Consider the following 20,523-nt stretch of genomic DNA (forward strand, 5'->3'; position numbering starts at 1 on the left):
CCTGCTTCTTCTCCCTTTGACCCGTAGCCTATTCTCAACAAAACTACCTGAGCAGCTATACTAGAAAATAAGTGAAATCAAATCACTGTTTTGTTCAAACTCTCCAGTGGATTCCTTTATCTCTAAAAGTAAAGAAGTTTCTACAATGGTGGGGCTGTAAAGTCCCCCTTGATCTGGCTTCTCTTTACCTGTCTGTCACCTTCTTAGTCAGACCAATCTTGATTTAACTTGCCACGTCCTCTCTCTTGAACACATTTCCTCCACCCTGTTTTTCCCGTCTTATAGTACTAATCACCTTTTAATTTACATGATAAATTTATTATGTTTACTGTATCTCTTTTCACACTAGAATTTAAGCTCTGTGTGGGCAGGGATTTTTACTTGTTTTATTGATAGCTGTAGCTTATGAAAAAGCAAAGCAGCCCATGACACCCAAGAGTTGGCCTGGCACTCACAGCTAGGCACTGGTGCTCTGTAGAACACAAACAATTTCACAAAACAGCAACATCAAACAAGGCCACTGTGATTGTGATGGATGGAGACAAAAACACTTGACCACTCCATAACCACTTCTGAACACAGACACAAAACATTGTCCAGATCACAATAATGACCAACATCTATGTTCTGGCTAATCCAGGTGACTACTACTTCTTGACCAATGACATGTTAGCTTCCTGGACAAGATTTACTAACATGGCCAGTCATAAAATTAATCCCATTTGCTAACAGCAGCCAGCAAGGCCCTACTATTTCTTAAAACCTTCCCCAAATCACCTAACTCAAGCCCAAATCTTACTAGACTTTTCTAACACTCTCTTTCTAAGAGGCTCCATTGTTCCTCATGGTGTACATTCTTTCTGTTGCATTGACTAATAAACCTAGCTTGATGAACTGCAAGTGTTCTCTTGGCTTTGACAATCTTGAATTCCTAGAACAGAACTTAGCTTGCAGGAAGCATTCAACAAAATCTGGATGAATGAATGACTAGACATTGGAAGCTATAACGTATTTGTATAGGACTGATCTGACATTATAAATATTCCTTTACTGAAAAAATATTAAGGTGTTTATAATGAACCTTGTTTTGATGAAAATATTTTGATGAAAATATTTACTGAGTTCAGTAATTTCTACACAGTGCTACATGTTGTAATATAACTATTACCTATGACCTGAATACACAATATCCCATATTCACATGTATCTTTTACACATACAAAATGTTTCTGATTAATAAAATGCATTTAAATTTAAATGTGACACAAATTAACAGAATTATACATTTCTCAATCAACGTCTACTAAAGATACAATATCTATCATAGTGGACGTTGATTCAAAAAGATTGGTAATGACTTGAATAGAGCATCAGTTCATTCATTAGTTGACCTCAAAAACATATGCTGGGAAAAAAAAAATTTACTGAGTGTTTACCAAGTGTGAAATACTGAGAACAGAGAAGATTCATGCCCTGTATGCAAGGAGTTCGAATTCTAGAGGGGGAGGCAATTGCTTCTTGGCCTTTCAGCTAAGATCAAGTGTAGAGGGGGAGGCAGCGTGGTGACTGTATAGCGAGCTGGGAGAGCCTAGAGGAGGGGACCACACTTCTCGCCTGCAGCAGACACAAAGCAAGAGATAATGTATGCAACCTTTTCAATGAGCTTAAGAACACATAATACATATAAGACGGAGACAAAATGTGGTCCACTGGAGAAGGGAATGGTGAACCACTTCACTATTCTTGCCTTGAGAACCCCATGAACAGTATGAAAAGGCAAAAAGATAGGACACTAAAAGAGGAACTCCCCAGGTCGGTAGGTGCCCAATATGCTACTGGAGATCAGTGGAGAAGTAACTCCAGAAAGAATGGATGGACGGAGCCAAAGCAAAACCAATACCCAGTTGTGGATGTGACTGGTGATAGAAGCAAGGTCCGATGCTGTAAAGAACAATATTGTATAGGGACCCGGAATGTTAAGTCCACGAATCAAGGCAGATTGGAAGTGGTCAAACAGGAGGTGGCAAGAGTGAACGTTGACATTTTAGGAATCAGCAAACCAACGGACTGGAATGGGTGAATTTAACTCAGATGACCATTATATCTACTACTGTGGGCAGGAATCCCTTAGAAGACATGGAGTAGCCATTATGGACAACAAAAGAGTCCAAAATGCAGTACTTGGATGCAATCTCAAAAACGACAGAATGATCCCTGTTCGTTTCCAAGGCAAACCATTCAATACCATGGTAATCCAAGTCTATGCCCCAACCAATCATGCTGAAGAAGCTGAAGTTGAATGGCTCTATGAAGACCTATAAGACCTGTTAGAACTAACACCCCAAAAAGATGTCCTTTTCATTATAGGGGACTGGAATGCAAAAGTAGGGAGTAAGGAAACACCTGGAGTAACAGGTAAATTTGGCCTTGGAGTACAGAATGAAGCAGGGCAAAGACTAATAGAGTTTTGCCAAGAGAAGGCACTGGTCATAGCAAACACCCTCTTCCAACAACACAAGAGAAGACTCTACATGGACATCACCAGATGGTCAACACCGAAATCAGATTGATGATATTCTTTGCAGCCAAAGATGGAGCTCTATACAGTCAGCATAAACAAGGCGGGAGCTGACTGGCTCAGATCATGAACTCCTTAATGCCAAATTCAGACTTAAACTGAAGAAAGTGGGGAAAACCACTAGACCATGCAGGTATGACCTAAATCGAATCACTTATGATTATACAGTGGAAGTGAGAAATAGATTTCAGGGATTAGATCTGATAGACAGAATACCTAATTAACTATGGATGGAGGTTCGTGACACTGCACAGGAGACAGGGAGGAAGACCATTTTCAAGAAAAATAAATGCAAAAAAGCAAAATGGCTGTCTGAAGAGGTCTTACAAGCAGCTGTGAAAAGAAGAGAAGCCAAAAGCAAAGGAGAAAAGGAAAGATATACCCATTTGAAAGCAGAGTTCCAAAGAATAGCAAGGAGAGATACGAAAGTCTTCCTCAGCAATCAGTGCAAAGAAATAGAGGAAAACAACAGAATGGGAAAGACTAGAGATCTCTTCAAGAAAACTAGAGATATAAGGGAACATTTCATGCAAAGATGGGCTCAATAAAGGACAGAAATGGTATGGACGTAACAGAAGATATTAAGAGGAGGTGGCAAGAATACACAGAAGAACTACACAAAAAAGATCTTCACGACCCAGATAATCATGATGGTGTGATCACTCACCTAGAGCCAGACATCCAGGAATGTGAAGTCAAGTGGGCCTCAGGAAGCATCACTACAAACAAAGCTAGTGGAGGTGATAGAATTCCAGTTGAGCTTTTTCAAATCCTAAAAGATGATGCTGTGAAAGTACTGCACTCAATATGTCTACAAATGTGGAAAACTCAACAGTAGCTATGGGTCTGGAAAAGGTCAGTTTTCATTGCAATTCCAAAGAAAGGCAATGCCAAAGAATGCTCAAACTACTGCACAATTGTACTCATCTCACACGCTAGCAAAATAATGCTCAAAATTCTCCAAGCCAGGGTTCAGCAATACGTGAATGGTGAACTTCCTGATGTTCAAGCTGGTTTTAGAAAAGGCAGAGGAATCAGAGATGAAACTGCCAACATCCGCTGGATCATGGAAAAAGCAAGAGAGTTCCAGAAAAAACATCTATTTCTGCTTTACTGACTATGCCAAAGCCTTTGACTATGTGGATCACAATGAACTGTGGAAAATTCTGAAAGAGATAGAAATATCTGACTGCCTCTTGAGAAATCTGTATGCAGGTCAGGAAGCAACAGTTAGTACTGGACGTGTAACAACAGACTGGTTCCAAATAGGAAAAGGAGTACGTCAAGGCTGTATGTTGTCACCGTGCTTTTTTAACTTATATACAGAGTACATCATGAGAAATACTGGGCTAGAGGAAGCACATGCTGGAATGAAGATTGCCAGGAGAAATATCGATAACCTCAGATATGCAGATGACACCACCCTTACGGCAGAAAGTGAATGCAGATGACACCACCCTTATGGCAGAAAGTGAAGAAGAACTAAAGAGCCTCTTGAAAGTGAAAGAGGAGAGTGAAAAAGTTGGCTTAAAGCTCAACATTCAGAACACTAAGATCATGGCATCTGGTCCCATCACTTCATGGGAAATAGATGGGGAAACAGTGGCAGACTTTAATTTTTGGGCTTCCAAAATCACTGCAGTTGGTGACTGCAGCCATGAAATTAAAAGATGCTTACTCCTTGGAAGGAACGTTATGACCAACCTAGACAGCATATTGAAAAGCAGAGACATTACTTTGTCAACAAAGGTCCCTCTAGTCAAGGCTATGGTTTTCCCAGTAGTCATGTATGGATGTGAGAGTTGGACTGTAAAGAAAGCTGAGCGCCAAAGAATTGATGCTTTTGAACTGTGGTGTTGGAGAAGACTCAAGAGTCCCTTGTACTGCAAGGAGATCCAACCAGTCCATCCTAAAGGAGATCAGTCCTGGGTGTTCACTGGAAGGACTGATGTTTAGGCTGAAACTCCAATACTTTGGCTACCTGATGCGACAAACTGACTCATTTGAAAAGACCTTGATGCCGGGATAGATTGAGGGCAGGCGGAGAAGGGGACGACAGAGGATGAGATGGTTGGATGGCATTACCAACTCAATGCGTTACCAACTCAATGGACACGAGTTTGGGTAAACTCCAGGAGTTGGTGATGGACAGGGAGGCCTGGCGTGCTGCAGTCCATGGGGTTGCAAAGAGTCGGACACAACTGAGCAACTAAACTGAACTGAACATAGAAGATGGAGATACTTTGCACATACAAAGATTTAAGTTCAGCAAAATATATTACTGAACTAAAAAGTACCCCCCAAAGGTGTTAGATTTCTGTTAATTCTCAAGGGAGACAAATAGTCTGTTGGCACACTGCACTACATTCTCATTGAAAACCATCCATTCATTTTTTGGCTTATGAGAAATTGAAAGGAAAAAAAAAAACAAATAGATTGACTGGTGTGTAATTTAGTCTTGAATTTTATTCAAACAAAAGGATCATCAATCTATTTTTGTTCCACTATGGTACTTTGAGTGTATATGAGAGATAATTATAATTTTTAGATGCATAATCAGAGGAGACAGAAAAGTCCTCAAAACAAACAACAGGTTTGACAATACGGTTGTTGTGAAACCTTTTATGAATGGTATCTTTTCATGAAGAAAAAAGACCAGTCTATTCCAGCTTTACTAAACAAAGAGTTGATTTTTGTTTAAATAATCTGCATCCTGGTGCCATTTCTACCTTCTCCATGGCTCATATCTAAGTTCCTGGGTTGCAGAGAACACCTGAAGTAGACCTAAACTGAAAAAGGCTGACTAACCTGTATGTATTCCACCAGTGAAGTTGCTTAGTCGTGTCTGACTCTTTGCGGCACCATGGGCTGTAGCCTACCAGGCTCCTCCTCCATCTATGGAATTTTCCAAGCAAGGGTACTGGAGTGGGGTGCCATTGCCTTCTCCAGGAAGACACTCACTGTACTGCAAGCTCCATGGGGTAAGAGCTTTGATCACTGTTACATTCCCAATACTTAACAGGGCACACAGTAGGCACTCAAGAAGTATTTGTTAAATGAATTCACATACCAGTTGAGCAACTGAGGAAGGCAAACATCAACTCCTATGAGAACCTAAGCAGACCCTAGACAGCCCAGGGTTTCAAAAACCCAGGGTTTCCTTTCTTTCTTCATACAATTTTTGTTTGGTCAACATGGTTTTAAAAGCCAGCTTCCCTGTATCAGTTTGCTTCAAAAGTTCAAAGTGTCTTTTTAAAACTTGCGTTCATCATCCATGGAAGTGAGGAATTAAAAATATTTTGAGCAATAGCAATCTGAATGTTCAAGGAAAGTGTAACTATCAGAATTTTAAAAATTGTTACCAATGTTGTTACTTTCTAATACAAGAAGGCTGATGGCACATCCTACAGCCAGTAGATAACTAATTCATAAAGTGATCAGCTTAGCAGGCACCGTGGGGCTGATGACATGGCACTGATATAAGAGACAGCATACAATGTAGCAAGGAGGCAAGTTTAAGAGAAAGATAGCAGTCACTTCCTATTGGAAAGAATACATTCTCTAAAAATACTGCCAAGAAATTAGGAAAAAAATCACTTCCTATCACGAGGAATGGGGCAGGCCTTGAAATATAGAAACTCAGTTTCTAATACCTGTGATGATGTTACCAGAAGCTCAGCTTGGTAAAAATCACTGAATTGATCATAGGTAAACTACAAAATTTCTGAGTCATTGAGCATTATAGCTCCCTTAGTCAGCTATACTTCCACTAGAAGCAATGCAAAATGTATTTCAGCTGTTAAAAGAAACCTACAAACGTGCCTGCTCATCCAACCACTTACATATCAAGTCAACATATAGCACATTTTGTATGCAAAAAATGTTCAGAAAACTACAGAGGGCTACAAGTATAGAATTCTTTAACTAATCCAAGGCTTTATCCAGAAATTACTGCCTCTTGGCTAGCTTAAACATCAATTTTTTTTCCCTAGAAAATCAACTTGAGAAAATGTAAAGATAAAAAATTTTATTTGATGAAATATAAATATAGTATAACAATTTAAAGTTATTGTAAAACATTATATACACTGACAAAAAAAATTTTTTTAAAGGATCTCAATTCTAATAGGATGTACCAAATAACTTTCAAAAAGAAAATAACAATAAGACCATTACTGAAGCAAAGACATAAACTTTTGTTATTGGTCAAAAACCAGGCCAAGAAGATCAACTGTTGAACCAAGAGAAAAAAAAAATCCTTTTATTTTGGATATACCTCTTTAAGTATCTACAATCCAGTACACAAAATATGATTTATTAACAGCAAGTATAAACTACATTACAACAAATACCTAGGGAAACCAACCTGCTGTGAGAATCCACAGAAGAACTGGTACAAAAATTGTGGCAAAATGAAACAAAGGTTCTGTAAAAAAAAAAGAAGAAAAGGTTTAATATGTTTCACTCCATCAACTTTTTGAAACTAAAACAGGAAACTGTATTCAATAGTATAGGCAGTCCTAAATGCTTCTAATGTCACAATGCAATAAACTTCTACTCCTGAGTTGTAAGGAAACAATTCAAAACAATAGATTACATTCATATTGATATCAACTTCTGCTCTTCCCAGGCAGAAGATAACCTCACTTACTTTATGAGATCCTCTTGGTGTTCTAGAGAAGAAATGAGCTCATATAAAATGAACACCTAATGGTACTGCACCTTAAATGCCAAGTGGGTTTGTAAAATCATCACAAAGTAGACTGACATAAAGCTCTAAGTGTATATTTTAAAGTCTGTTAATGCCAATAAATAGTCAGGAAATTACTATAGTATATATTGACACAAACAAGTATCAACTAATGGTTTATTGCCTTTGTTACTGCCTCATTAAACAACCAACTATTATTATTGATCATCTACTACAAGTGAAGATGACACTGTGTGATACAAAAAAAACAAAACCTCTCATTTCTAAGTGAGTTATCACTTAACTGGGAGAATATGAAAAACAGATTAAAAAAATACAAGCTGAGAATGCATAAGGCAGTAAAAGCCACCAGGTGAGAGGATAAATACTAAAATTAAATTAACGTCTTCAGGCAAAACTACCAGCACTAATGTTTTCAAATGAGTGCTGTCCTTCAATATAGGCTTTGACTGTATTTGAGCACTGCTGTCACTTGCTCATGTGTCTCTGGATTTCTCTTTGGGCAGCCCCTTCAATAGTCCATTTTTGAGCCACGTCAAAAAACCATCTCTTTCCTTCTGTCACACGTTCTCACTTAGCTAATTTCCCATTCTGGGAGACTTGAGGCTGTTTTTAAAAATCCAGTGGCTCCTCTGCCGCAGCTGAGGATATTTAGGTAAATACACTGCAGGCTGTGGAGGTCATTTCTAAAGAAAACTGCTACACGTGTTTTGAGTAAGTCCTACAGCACCAGAGTGTCAGAGCTCCCAAGGTCATTCTCTGGAAGGGCAACACTCATTTGTATAGATCAATTCTGGCAGAATGCAAAATACTGTGGGTCTACAGTACTTTATGTATATAAAAGAAGTGCTCTGAGGAAGAGACAGTGCTAGGTGTGGATTATGGGGGTGCTTTGTGGGAAGGGGAGGTCTGACTCTCCCATTAGAGTAACAGTTCCATGAAAATAAGGACTTTGCCTGTCTTATTCCATTATGAATTCTCAAGGGCCTGAAATAATGCTTGGCACATGGTAACACATTCAAGCATATTTGTTGATTGAATGAAAAAAGAAGTTAGACTGTGAACTAGGTGTTAAAGATGAATACGATATGGTGATAGCAGGAACCAAGGCAAGACCATATGTATTTTAAACATATCACGTAGCACAGGGTGGGGTGCCTTAAAAGCCAGACTAATTCTTAGACAAAGGAGAGTGAAGTTTCTGGAGGACAAGTTGAAAAGTGGCATTTTCTAAACATTAACCTGCTGAATTATGTAACTGAGTGGAGAAACAGAAAGGAGGAAGACCTGTCACTGCAGGGCAATAACAACTGGAAGATGCAAAGGCAAGATAAGAGGAAGGCAGGCATCTTAGCTCAGCCAGAGTGGGCAAACATATTAGAGATCATCTTGGGACGAAAGGCAGCATAAGAAAGGAACTATGCTAAGTCAGTAACTAAGGTGAAAATGGGCACAGAGATTCTAATGAAGACAGAGAGTTTCTGCATAAATAATCCGCTAAATTGAGAACAGGGATATGTAACTTACTGATCACTGGTAAACATTAGCCATCTTAATACTTGTTTTGTTTTTCTTAACAGAGTGTTCCTTCCATCTGGTGGCAGTTGCTTGAATTGCAGGCCAAACTCTTAAAGAGGCAAACAAGCTTCTGGAACAGGATCAGAATGCTAGGCAGATATGTATGGCCAAAGCTTCATGGGCTCCCCTTCAAGGGGGAGGTAAGAGAGAACAACCATCCATCCCCACGTGAGGCTGTTAAGTTACTGAGTCCAAGGCCCCGTAGACTCTATATAAATAACATAACTACACCGAAATGGCAGAAAAGGAGAAAAAAAAAAGTAACTTTGGAAACAGTATTTTGACTACATACTCTAAGGCTAAAGAGCTAAAGACAGAAGTGCGCACACACATATTTCTCAAGTTAGTCAGGCTTGTTTCTCACAGGAATATATGAGTTAGCAATTCTGGAACTACTTTAAGTATAAACTTGAGGATTTAGCAAATAAATAAATAATGCAAATGAGAACCAGGTTTCTCACTGCTGAAGAAAGGAGTTCAGTTCAGTTGCTCAGTCGTGTACGACTCTTTGTGAAGAAAGGAGTTACTAATATGGAAAAGGGAAAGGTTAGATAGAATGAACCTTGTCGTGTTGCCTTTAATCAAAGGTATCCATACAAACTGAGTTCAAGTATTGAGCTTATAAGGATACCAATGACAATGAGCACAACGAGCACCAGATCTAGATTTCTAAATACCATTTGTTAAAAAAAAAAAAAAAAAAAAAAAAGGACCAGAGATCCTTGGAGAAAAGTCTGAATCCAGGACTGGGGAAGGAAAAAATACAAGAGGCGCCTAGAATATCATGTGGTACCAGAAAAGACAAGACTTAAAAAAAGGTGATGGTCAGGCATGGGTATATCCAATGGGTATAAAGTTTTAGTAAGTTCTAGAGATCTGCTATACTTAACAGGACTGTATTCTTCCACCTAATAATCTGTTAAGGAGATAGAGCTCTTGTTACATGTCATCACAATAAAATAAGTTAATGATGGGGACATGGTGAAAGGACACGGGTGCCAAGTCTGTGACAATCTGAGGAACAGTGAATGATGGTAATGAATTTCAACACAAAATAAAGTAGCTGGTTTACTGGAGAATGCTCTTTTCAAACAAAATTACACAAGCAAAACTGAGGTGCCCTGAGACCCTCAAAACACCATCTGAATCAATGTTTCAAGTTGACATTATCATGAATGGGACATCCTGACAACACATCCTCCTGATATGATGCCCTCAGCAGGTTGCAACAGCGCTTCTGTGGTAATTGTGCCCAAACTTGAGTATAACAACAGGCAAATATTAGACAAACCCAAATTGAGGGACATTCAACTAACTCAATGGCCAGCATTCTTCAAACATGTTAAGATCATAAAGACAAAAAAGACAGGAACTATCCCATGTTAAAGAAGACTAAGGAGATCAGGATCCTTAAATGCAGGCATGAGCCTGAAATGGACCACAAAACAAATATCTGTGGGACCATTAGCAAAATTCCAATACAGTATATAGACTAGTTAATAATGTGCTAATTAATATCAATTTATTGATCTTGGTAACTATGCTGCGTGTTATCTAATGTGCTAACAGTGGGCAAAGCTGAGCAGAGAGTATACGAGATTTCACTAATTTTGCAACTTTTAAAAAGTACGAAATTATCTCAAAATGAAAACTGAAAAAACTTCAAAAAAATAAACAGAACAGAATATAGGATAGGAGATCAAGTTCTGGTACATGGTTAAAACAGGTAAACCTAACGTATATGTTGCATAAATTATATCTAAATTTATATATCATTTATATTACTATATATCATATAGTAATGTCAATAGGATAAGTCATTGGTGCAAGGGTGGAAAAGATTGGAAAAGCACAAGGGAACTTTCTGGGGTGATAGAGATGGTCAATATTTGATTCTGGTGGTAGTTTCATGGATGCAAACATTTGTCAAAATCAAGCTATTAACATTTAATGGGTACACTGTACTGTATTTAAACTATACTTCAAGAAAGTTTACTTAAAATTTTTCATCTCAAATCTCTTTCATTAAAAGGAATTTCTGGTTTCTGATTCATTAAACACACCACCTTTGTTTTACTGACCACAAATTTCAGGGCTAAGACACTAAAAGAAATACGAAAAAAGAACCAAAAAACCCTACAACCAAGCTAAGTCAATGCTGTGTTAAACTCTCATAAATTACAAATATTTTATCACATACCTTATAGAAGAAATACTGGACAAGGTGTGCAATTCTCACATAATATAGATGTCCATGAGCCAGCAGCAGTTTCTTTAAATGTTTAAACTTTGGGACCGCATAATCGCTATTCCTGGATGCTTGGCGACCTTCTTTGCCTTTAATACCTAAAATAAGACAATCTCCATAGGGTATTTGTATAGAGTAAGTAACCACCTCATCTGTTACTTCCAGGTTTTTCTTGCTTACAAGTACAGTTCAATTGAATAGTTTAGCATTGTTTTCTTAAGCAAAAAGTGCTTTTATCGGTGAGATTTATCAATAAAAAGTAAAATTGTTTAATTGGCAATTACCTATTTATAACAAAACATAAAACAATTAATGAAATCATTATTTTAATCATGGTAAGGCAAAAATTATACTGAGGAAAAATTTTAATCTGAAAAATATCTTGAAGGTACTTGGTAAGTGATTAATTATACATGGCACCAGACTAGGTGTTATACTAAAGCAACTCAGAAACCTGGGGTTTATGGTTTAAAAGTAAACTGAAGAGTTGTAATGAGATGGTTAAGTCCTCATACCAAATGATACTCTGAGCAGTGGTTAGCTAACACTTAGTCCTGTCCAAAATGTCCATAAAGCAGCTGGTTCACACCAAAGGTCCTTGAAATTTGCTCTTGTCCAAAATGCCCATGAGCATACTTGGTCCACACCAAATAGTTCTGGACAGCACCAAATTTCAAGGGGGCTTCTCAGGCGGCTCTGTGGTAAAGAATCCACCTGCCAATACAGGAGATGCGGGTTCAATCCCTGGAGGGAAGGGGAGTTCCCCTGGAGGAGGGCATGGCAACCCACTCCAGTATTCTTGCCTGGAGAATCCCATGGACAAAGTAGCCTGGCAGGCTATGGTCCATAGGGTCACAAAAGAGTCAGACACGACTTAGCGACTAAACAACAGAATTTCAAGGACCTTTTGGTGCGGACAAAATGCACTATGGACATCTTAGACAAGATCAAATGTCCTGCAAGGCTGAGTAGCAGCCCACGCTCAAGCTTGAGCCCATGAGCTCAAGTGGTTTCAGGCCATTTCTGGTCAATAGCCCATGAGTCGAACTAGAGTTCCACAGTAAATAGGGTTACTTCCAAATGGAAAGAATTTGGGAATCCAAACTGCTTTACAATAACTTCCAAAATACTAATAATGCTATTATTTCTCCCTCTCCAAAAATATTCTGGGGTGTTAGGATTGCTGCCTCCCAGAAACCTAACAGGGGGCAAAATGGTGAAGTCCTAGAGAATCTGCTGTTGCATGCCAACATGTAAATTCACCACTACAGCCCAAACGACCATGCATAGATATCGGCATGAGGAAAATCAGCCAGCCAGTTATCATTTCTAAGTTCCAAGCAGTTAAGGACCTCAAAAGATACAGTGCAGCAACATAAGCAGGCGATCTGGCCAGTGGTGAAAAATCAATAAAATTTCCTGCATGCTGGCAAAAATGAGAGCTAAATGATCAATCACACGGCCAGGAGGTTTCAGAAATTTGGTTTACTTGGCTAATAAAATAATATCCTCCAGCCTGGTATTGCTACATTCCCACCAGGGGTAGGACTTATGCATGGGCATATTCCATTGTCAGATGAGAACCTTCATTTGATTAACAATGATCATTCCCGAATTCAAATTCAAGATGAACAACCAAAACAATCTCTAGAATAACAAGACCACTCTACCTAAAAGCAATACTGATACCTTACAGCTGCCATCTCATTAGATGTTTCTTACCTATGCCCACATGGGATTCCAAGATCATGCTAACATCATTGGCACCATCACCTATCGACAGTGTGATTGGGCTGCCTTTTAAATTCTTCACCATTCTTACAATCTAAATGTTAAATACAAGAGAGGTATAGAAAAGGTCAAAGCAGAATGTGAGCTTGTACTCCACGGGGGTATTTGCCTCATTCACACTTGTAAATGGAGGCCTTGCAAACAGAAAGGTGGTCTGTGCATATAATAGTGTCGAATTCTCAGGGGAGAACAACACAGCTTTTCAAAACGTAACACCAGTGCCCACTCGTTTCTGGTTTTGCTAATGGATGAACTGTCTAATCCATGCCTTCTACCCACATTAGAGAGCAGAATGCATCCCCTCTTGTCACTGCTTCACATATCCTTTCAGATCAGGTAGTGAAGGAGAAGAGTGGAGACCAGAGAGCTGATTTAGGGTAATATGCATGGAGCAACCAGGACAAAAGTGGGCAGTGAGAGGATAATGGCTTTGGTCACCTCTGCCTTTCTCCTCCCTGCTGACACTCCAACCACCCTTGGGTACACCCCAACCCTTATTTCCATCTAGCTGCCAACTAAACTTTACCAAATCTTTGAGTGCTCAATATGATTTGATCTCTCATACAGGTAGCTGCATTTTAAAAGGGGGCACCCTAAAGGTGATGGATGACCTTTGCAGAAAGATGCCTGAGATGTATATAATGCATCATCATTCCCTGAGTGTCTTTTAAAGATACGTTGATGGCACAGTGCAGCTCAACGCTGTGTTCATGGTAGGTACTGAATAAAAGAAACCTTCTCCTGGCAGAGTTACTGTGGGAAGAATATTGGGTAAGTGGCTGTCCTCCTACCAATGACTGCTTTACGTGTCAACCCTCAAAACCCCGTGGAATCTAGCAGCTTATGTAAATCAGTAGTTAAATAATGTCTTGCAAAAATTTTGTACTCTCAAAGGCTTTCACCAGGTAACATAAATAAAATCCATTCCCACATAGATTTAAAATAATTTATATGAGGCAAAACCACCCTGCAGTCTTTTCTTTAAACAAAATTCAGTCAGGTTTTAGTTAAATTGCATACCAAAAAAACCTGACGCCCAATCCATTTGACACAAAAATGATGTTACTAGGAAATGCCAGGTTTTCCCCAATCCTTCACCTCAACTTGGTTCAGGTATGGCAAAACCAATACAATATTGTAAAGTAATTAGCTTCCAATTAAAATAAATAAATTTAAATTAAAAAAATAAAAACTTTATGAGTGTCAGAAATAATCAGTGAGTCAAAGACAAAAGTAAACTTGTTTTTAATGGGCTACATTACTGGTTTAACTAATTGCACCTATTATACTGTATGCAGTAATGACCTAAAAGAAGAAAAATGCAGTCAGAAAAGGTCTAGGAAATGCAATAAAATTATCAAGGGTGACAGCTTCTGCATGCAAATACAGATTAAAAAGATGAAAGCCAGTTATTGCGGAAAGATAAAAGGATATATTGCTATGGACCACAAGCCCATGAAAGATCTAGATAGATAAACATCAAGTTTTTTTCCAGAAGTTCCAGGTCACTGAGATTAAGAACTCTTCAATCTCTAGATAGCCTCACAAAAAAGAAATCAATTTACCAAAAAGTATTTATTGATCTACTATAACTATATGCAACACAATGTGCAAAAGTGAAGTGCAAATATTCAAAAAGGGTATGTGGCTTGGTCACACACCTCAGGAAGCATATAATGGGGAATGGATACAATAACATCAGAGAACCAGATTAACAATAAAAGATAATAATACTCAATATTTATGCAAGAGAATATATGACAGTGTCATCTAAGTTGTCCACATAAGAAGGCCTATGATGTCAGAGAAAGGAGAGGACACTACAGGCCAGAGTGATGAGAAACGATTTTATAGAAGGAAGCGTGGGTTGATCTAAACCATAAAGGACTGGTAAGATGTGCATGGATGGGGAAAAGGGTTTGGAGGAGTATTCCAGGGAAAGGGAAGAGCACAATCTAAGGCATACTGACAGTTAAGTCCAATATATGCTCAGAAAATGGGTCTGATTAGACCAGACCAATTGAGTTTTCATAAAGGGAACATGGACAGGTAGATAATATAATATGGGGCCATATTATAAAAGTGGTAACAGGGTGCAGGAGAAAGGAGAAATGAGAAGAAAAGGCTAGACTGCAGGCTGAGAGAGAAGTTAGTCGACATGGATTTCAATGAGCTGTTAAAGTCCTGAACCTGGAAGGTAATGGAAAGAGATGGAAAAGACAATGTACTAGGAAATGGGCAGAATTTCGTGACTGAGAGCACACGGAAGGGTAAAGCAGAGGAGATGTTAACATACAGATCTAGAAGTACAGTGAGCTCAGTAACACTTGTAAAAAAAAAAGACAACGAAAATGACAACTGGACTCTAGAGAAGGTTGAACTGAGGTGATAGTGACACACCCAAGAAAACATATTTAGTAAGCAACTGGAGAAATCAAGTGGAACTCCAACGACTCGGACTAGAGAAGTGATTTGAAAAACACCTATGAGTAGGTGATAGTAGATGGTAGGTGATATTCTGGAAGAGGTGATGATAGTGAGAGAAATAAAAGAGACTAAGGACTGAACGACGGAGGGCGGGGGGGTGGTGCTCCATGTTCTGGGTGGGAGAAGCAGCATGGTGTTAGGAATTCAGATACTGGCCTGGGCAGTGGAGCAGTCAAAACCCAGGTGATCAATCTGAGCAGCAGACAATGAATGTAGGGGGAAAATAAAATGGAATGAGGTATTGCCTTTGATTAGAGGGACAGATTTCTATGGATATTGTTCTGATAGGATCTGCTTCCCCAGCCGGGGCTAACAGAGGCTCTGAAGCTTGAAGAAAAGAAGAGCATATGATTACAGTAGAAACTGAAAGTGAGAAGGTAGGGGACGGAGTCTGTAAAGGAGAAGCCAAAGACACAGAGCCAGCCCCTGGGTCTAGAGCAAGCAGCTGAGGGATGGGAAGAAGCAAGACCAACGCATATAAAAGAATATAGTGTACACAGAAGTGAAAAGTTGTGTACCTGACACTCTAAGGTTCCAGAGATGCAGTGAGTACAAGGAGGCAAGGTGAAGCAGATCAATGCAAGCTGGAGGAGCTGGAAAGGACAGCACATGGTGGGTGGCCTCTGCACTGGGTTTTGTTAAGAATACAATTTTTGTTAGGTCAAGAGGAATTCAGAGACAATTCCAGATGAGGAAACGATATGAGGGAAGTCCTGGAAGTTGGCGTGAGCATGGCACATGGGAAGGGACACAAAAAGGGAACAGCCAATAGGAGTGGAGGATTCACGCTGGATGTGGGAGTGATGGTGGACTCAAAGTGTGTACAGACACATGGAAAGGGTTGACAGGGGTGGCTGCCATATTGAGTCATCTGCCCTTCATCCTAAGGGACTAGGAAACTAATAAAAGGTTCTGAGCGAGAATATATGATGGGAGGACAGTTTTAACAAGATTAATTTGGGGGTATGGGGAAAGATATGGAAGGGGGGAGGGCGAAAGCAAGGGGATTAGTAAGATTAAATGAAACATTCTGTATATAAAGTCCTAAGGGCTTGCTTGCACTAGGATGGAGATAAAAGGTTTAAGAAGATGGCACCAAAATGAGAGCTATGACAAAAGGTAGGAACAACAGGACATGGTGATTATATGGAGTGAGTGAGAAGAAAAGGGTCAAAGGCAGTTTGGAGACTTGGGGAGCAAAAGAAAAATGTCACTGGTGACAGGAATAATAAAGAAAAAGGATAACCCAAACTGGCCTGAAGGAGAAAATTATAAATATCTGTCTTGGATACTAGAATTTAATGTTATAGAGGGAGTCCACATAGAGCCGTCTAGCAGGCAGCTAGAAATATGTGACTTAACAAAAAGGACAAGTCAGTCAGAGTCATAGAAAAGGATGTGCTTATCCAAAGATAGGATGTAAGTGAAAAGCAAATGAAAGACACAGCCCCAGAAAAACCCGATAATCAGGGAGAAGACCGAGGAGGAAACAAAAAAACACCATGTTGCCAAGATGGAAAAAAAAGAGGACCGTGGACTATCTGGTTTTGCCATATATCAAAATGAATCCACCAGGATGGGGAACACATGTATATACCTGTGGTGGATTCATTTTGATATATGGCAAAACCAATACAATATTGTAAAGTTAAAAAATAAAATAAAATTTAAAAAAAAAAGAAAAAAAAAAAAGAAAGAAACCAAGTGAGGAGAGTTTAAACGGGGACATAATTGCAGTGTTGACTGCAATGGAGAAAGGAGGAGAAAATGGAAGACAGTGCAACGGATTCGGCAAGGAGTTTGCTGCTCTCCTCCAAGAGATCCTACAGACTAAGATGGGAAGAAAGTATGCATGGAGCAAATGGAACAGTGGAGCCAGGAGTAGTGGGATGAAGGCAGCAGGCACCAAGCACTCATTAGAGAAGTCTGAAAGGTGAGCAACTGGACAGCCAGCTTGAGGGGACAACAAGGTGAAGCACAGGTTTAATTCAAATTGGCGGGAAGGCTCCTGAGTTGGACCACACAGAGGAAGAGGCCAGGGAAGATATAATAAGGTACTCAGGGCCCTTTGAAGAGAATTAAAAGTGATCATTTGTATGTATGTGTACAGAAGTACCCAGAATGGAGCATCAACTAATATCCAGTTACCTGAGCTTTCTGTAACGGGGCCATCCGACAGCAGAGCACTGCTGTGCACTTCATGCAGATCTGTAGGAAAATGCTTTTGTAATTGTTAGAACCAGAGTCTTGACTAGAGTTTAATATAAGAGACAGAGTGGAACCATCAATGATTAATCCGTATTCCTGATGTTCTGTCCACGCTCTGAAAAAGAAAAATAATGCAAATATATTTGAATCTACTATACATTGCTTTTTAGGAACTTGAAAAAACCACAAAAAGCAGACTTATCATCAATCTGGTTCCTGGACCTGTGAATTCTGAAGAAGCAACCATTTCTATTAATGGCACAATAGAGACTTTCTATCACATCTTTGAGGCTCAAGTTGCCCAGATAGATGTCATTAAGTTCTAAATATAAAAATAATGAAAATCTAGTAGCCAGTCCCCGTATAAGAAACTCAAGATGAATTTTGGAAATTACAGTTCAATCAGTAAAACTCTGATATGAAGACAAATCATTAGTCAATCTGAAAACTGAACGATGCAGGGAAAAGACAAAATGGCTTTGGGGTATACAAATCACAGAAGATATTCTTAACATTTTTGCCTGACTGACAAAACCTATCAATATATCTGGCTTCTCAAATATGACCAACTACCAAAAAGACAAAGTGTTCATTAAAGAATTCCATACAATGATTTATGTTCTTTAAATAAGTATCATATTATACTAGATTAGTGATTTTCGACCATAGCTTTCCCATTAGAGTCACTTAGGCAGCTTTTAAAAAAGCCCATGTCCAAGGTTTATCCACAGACAAATTAAATCTGAGTGTCTTAGACAGAGCTTGGTTAGACTGGGTTGGCCAAAAAGTTCACCTGGGTTTTTCCAGAATAGGTTCATTCATAACATGGAAAAACCCGAATGGACATTTTGGCCAACCCAATATATAGGTGTGTTTTAAAAGGCTCCATAGGTTATTTGCATGCATAGCCAGGACTGAGCAGTATTAGTTGCCAGGAAAGACAAATATAATGGGTGCCAACTATTTGAGAAAACCATATGGAAGGAAAACTTACAACTGAAAAAATGCTACCAATTAACATTTCATTTTTTTGCAATTATGAAAAAACCAGCAATTAATCAATTTCTGCTCAGGCAATCTTGGGTGCCATTTGAGAATTGCTGCAGAAGTGTTAAACACAGCAGGGTCTCATCATTACAGATTCATTCATCTAATGTTATGCTTCTCAAAGTTTACTGTTTAAAGAGCTGCTGTTTTACAGACTATGAGTAGTGAGAGCCTAATATGCCTCATCATTCCTTCCTTCCATATTTTGTTTCACACTATTATGAGCATGTTTTATTCACTAATTAAAGAGATATCAATCATGCATTCCTTTGCTCCCCTACTCACAGAGCTGACAATGTACAGAAAACAGTGGCTCAATAATCAATCAAGCAATATCTGTAAACATCAACTCTAACTATGCCATACAGAAAAACAGAAAGAATTATTAACTAAGCTTTTTCTGGAGACTAGAAAATCTCCTTGGGGTGAAAGAGGCACACATGAGAGCAGATGCCCCACTAAACATGATAAATGGTTAACATCTGAAAAGAACAGATACATATATAACTGAATCACTTTGCTATACACCTGAAACTAACACAATACTGTTAATCAATTGTACTCCAATATAAAATAAAATAATTTTTAAAAAGGTTAATATCAGCCCCAAGCTTGGGGCTGGTGCACTGGGATGACCCAGAGGGATGGTATGGGGAGGGAGGTGGGAGGGGGGTTCAGGATGGGGAACACGTGTACACCCGTGGCAGATGCATGTTGATATATGGCAAAACCAATACAATATTCTAAAGTAAAAAAAATAAATAAATAAATAAAAAGACACATATAATGTGTTATGACTGTTAAAAAAAAAAAAAAGGTTAATATCCAGTGATTGGGAGAATAAATACACACCAGGAAAGAACAATGGGTTCTTTATGAGGTATGACATCTGAAATGGAACTTGAAAGGACAGAGAGGTGAAGAAAGAGAGAATGTATGTGTGGTGTGTGTGTTAAGTTGCTTTAGTTGTGTCCGACTCTTTGCGACCCCATGGACCGTAGCCCACCAGGCTCCTCTGTCCATGGGATTTCCCAAGGCAAGAATACTGGAGTGGGTTGCCAAATAAGTTGAAAAGGTCACCTGGGGTCTTTGATATGACCTAATTCTGTGGGTAATGGAGACCCACTAAAGGTTTCTGAGCAGGGTTATGATATGGGCAGTGCTTTACACCTAAGGACCAGTCATTGGGCAGAGGGGCTTAAGTGCTTTGAGGCACAAATTACTAGGAATCTGATAAAGCCCCAGTGGAGAGAAGGAGAACATGGGTAGGGCTTGGGGGCGGATTTACAATGGAAGAGACAAAAGGAGCAGAAGTTGGTGAAAGGGATTCTGTGTCTCATGCTTGTGTAACTTGGGGAAAGACTTTACCCAACTGCAGATGAATGAAGAAGAGGAAATGTTTTGAGATGGCGAGTACAATTTTCCATAAGCCCTGGCTTTTACACAAGTGCCCAAGAGCTGCTGAATGGTGCTGTAGATTTAACTGTGTCTCTCATCAAGTCCCATGTTGAACCCTAACCCTTAGGGTGAGGGTATTTGGAAATGAGGCCTTTGTGAGATAGATAGGTCTAGATGAAGTCATGAGGGTGGGGCCCTCATGATGGGATCAATATCCTTATAAGAAGGGGAAGAGACATCAGAGCTTCCTCTCTCTCAGCTAAGAAAGGATACAGCCCACTTTCTGCAAGCCAGGCAGGGGGAACCTCACCAGAACTCAGCCATGTTGGTACCCTGATCCCAGACTTCTGGCCTTCAGAAATGCAAGAAGTTTCTATTGTTTAAGCCCCCTGCTCTGTGGTGTTTTGTTATGATGGCCTGAGCAGATTAAGATAAATGCACAAGTAAAACACATGTAATCTGGACTGCCTTTGTAAG

The 20,523-nt window shown here is 39.3% G+C and overlaps 1 protein-coding gene across 7 annotated transcripts in view; it reads right to left on the reverse strand.

Annotated features, from left to right (window-relative positions):
- Positions 1–20,523, reverse strand: part of ATP11C (ATPase phospholipid transporting 11C) — a 171,134-nt gene that overhangs the window by 27,219 nt on the left and 123,392 nt on the right. For all 7 annotated transcript variants that reach the window (XR_008708645.1, XM_055565175.1, XM_055565174.1 and 4 more), the window contains 4 exons: positions 17,542–17,716; positions 12,838–12,940; positions 11,068–11,213; positions 6,945–7,004 (listed from right to left, as the gene is read on the reverse strand). Coding sequence is in view for 6 of the 7 variants with exons in the window: in XM_055565175.1 (XP_055421150.1) it covers positions 6,945–7,004; positions 11,068–11,213; positions 12,838–12,940; positions 17,542–17,716 (484 nt within the window). In the remaining variant the exon portion in view is untranslated. The remainder of the gene's footprint in view (positions 1–6,944; positions 7,005–11,067; positions 11,214–12,837; positions 12,941–17,541; positions 17,717–20,523) is intronic.

This window comes from Bubalus kerabau, chromosome X (assembly GCF_029407905.1).
Source record: "Bubalus kerabau isolate K-KA32 ecotype Philippines breed swamp buffalo chromosome X, PCC_UOA_SB_1v2, whole genome shotgun sequence".
In the NCBI taxonomy this organism is placed as follows: Eukaryota; Metazoa; Chordata; class Mammalia; order Artiodactyla; family Bovidae; genus Bubalus; species Bubalus kerabau.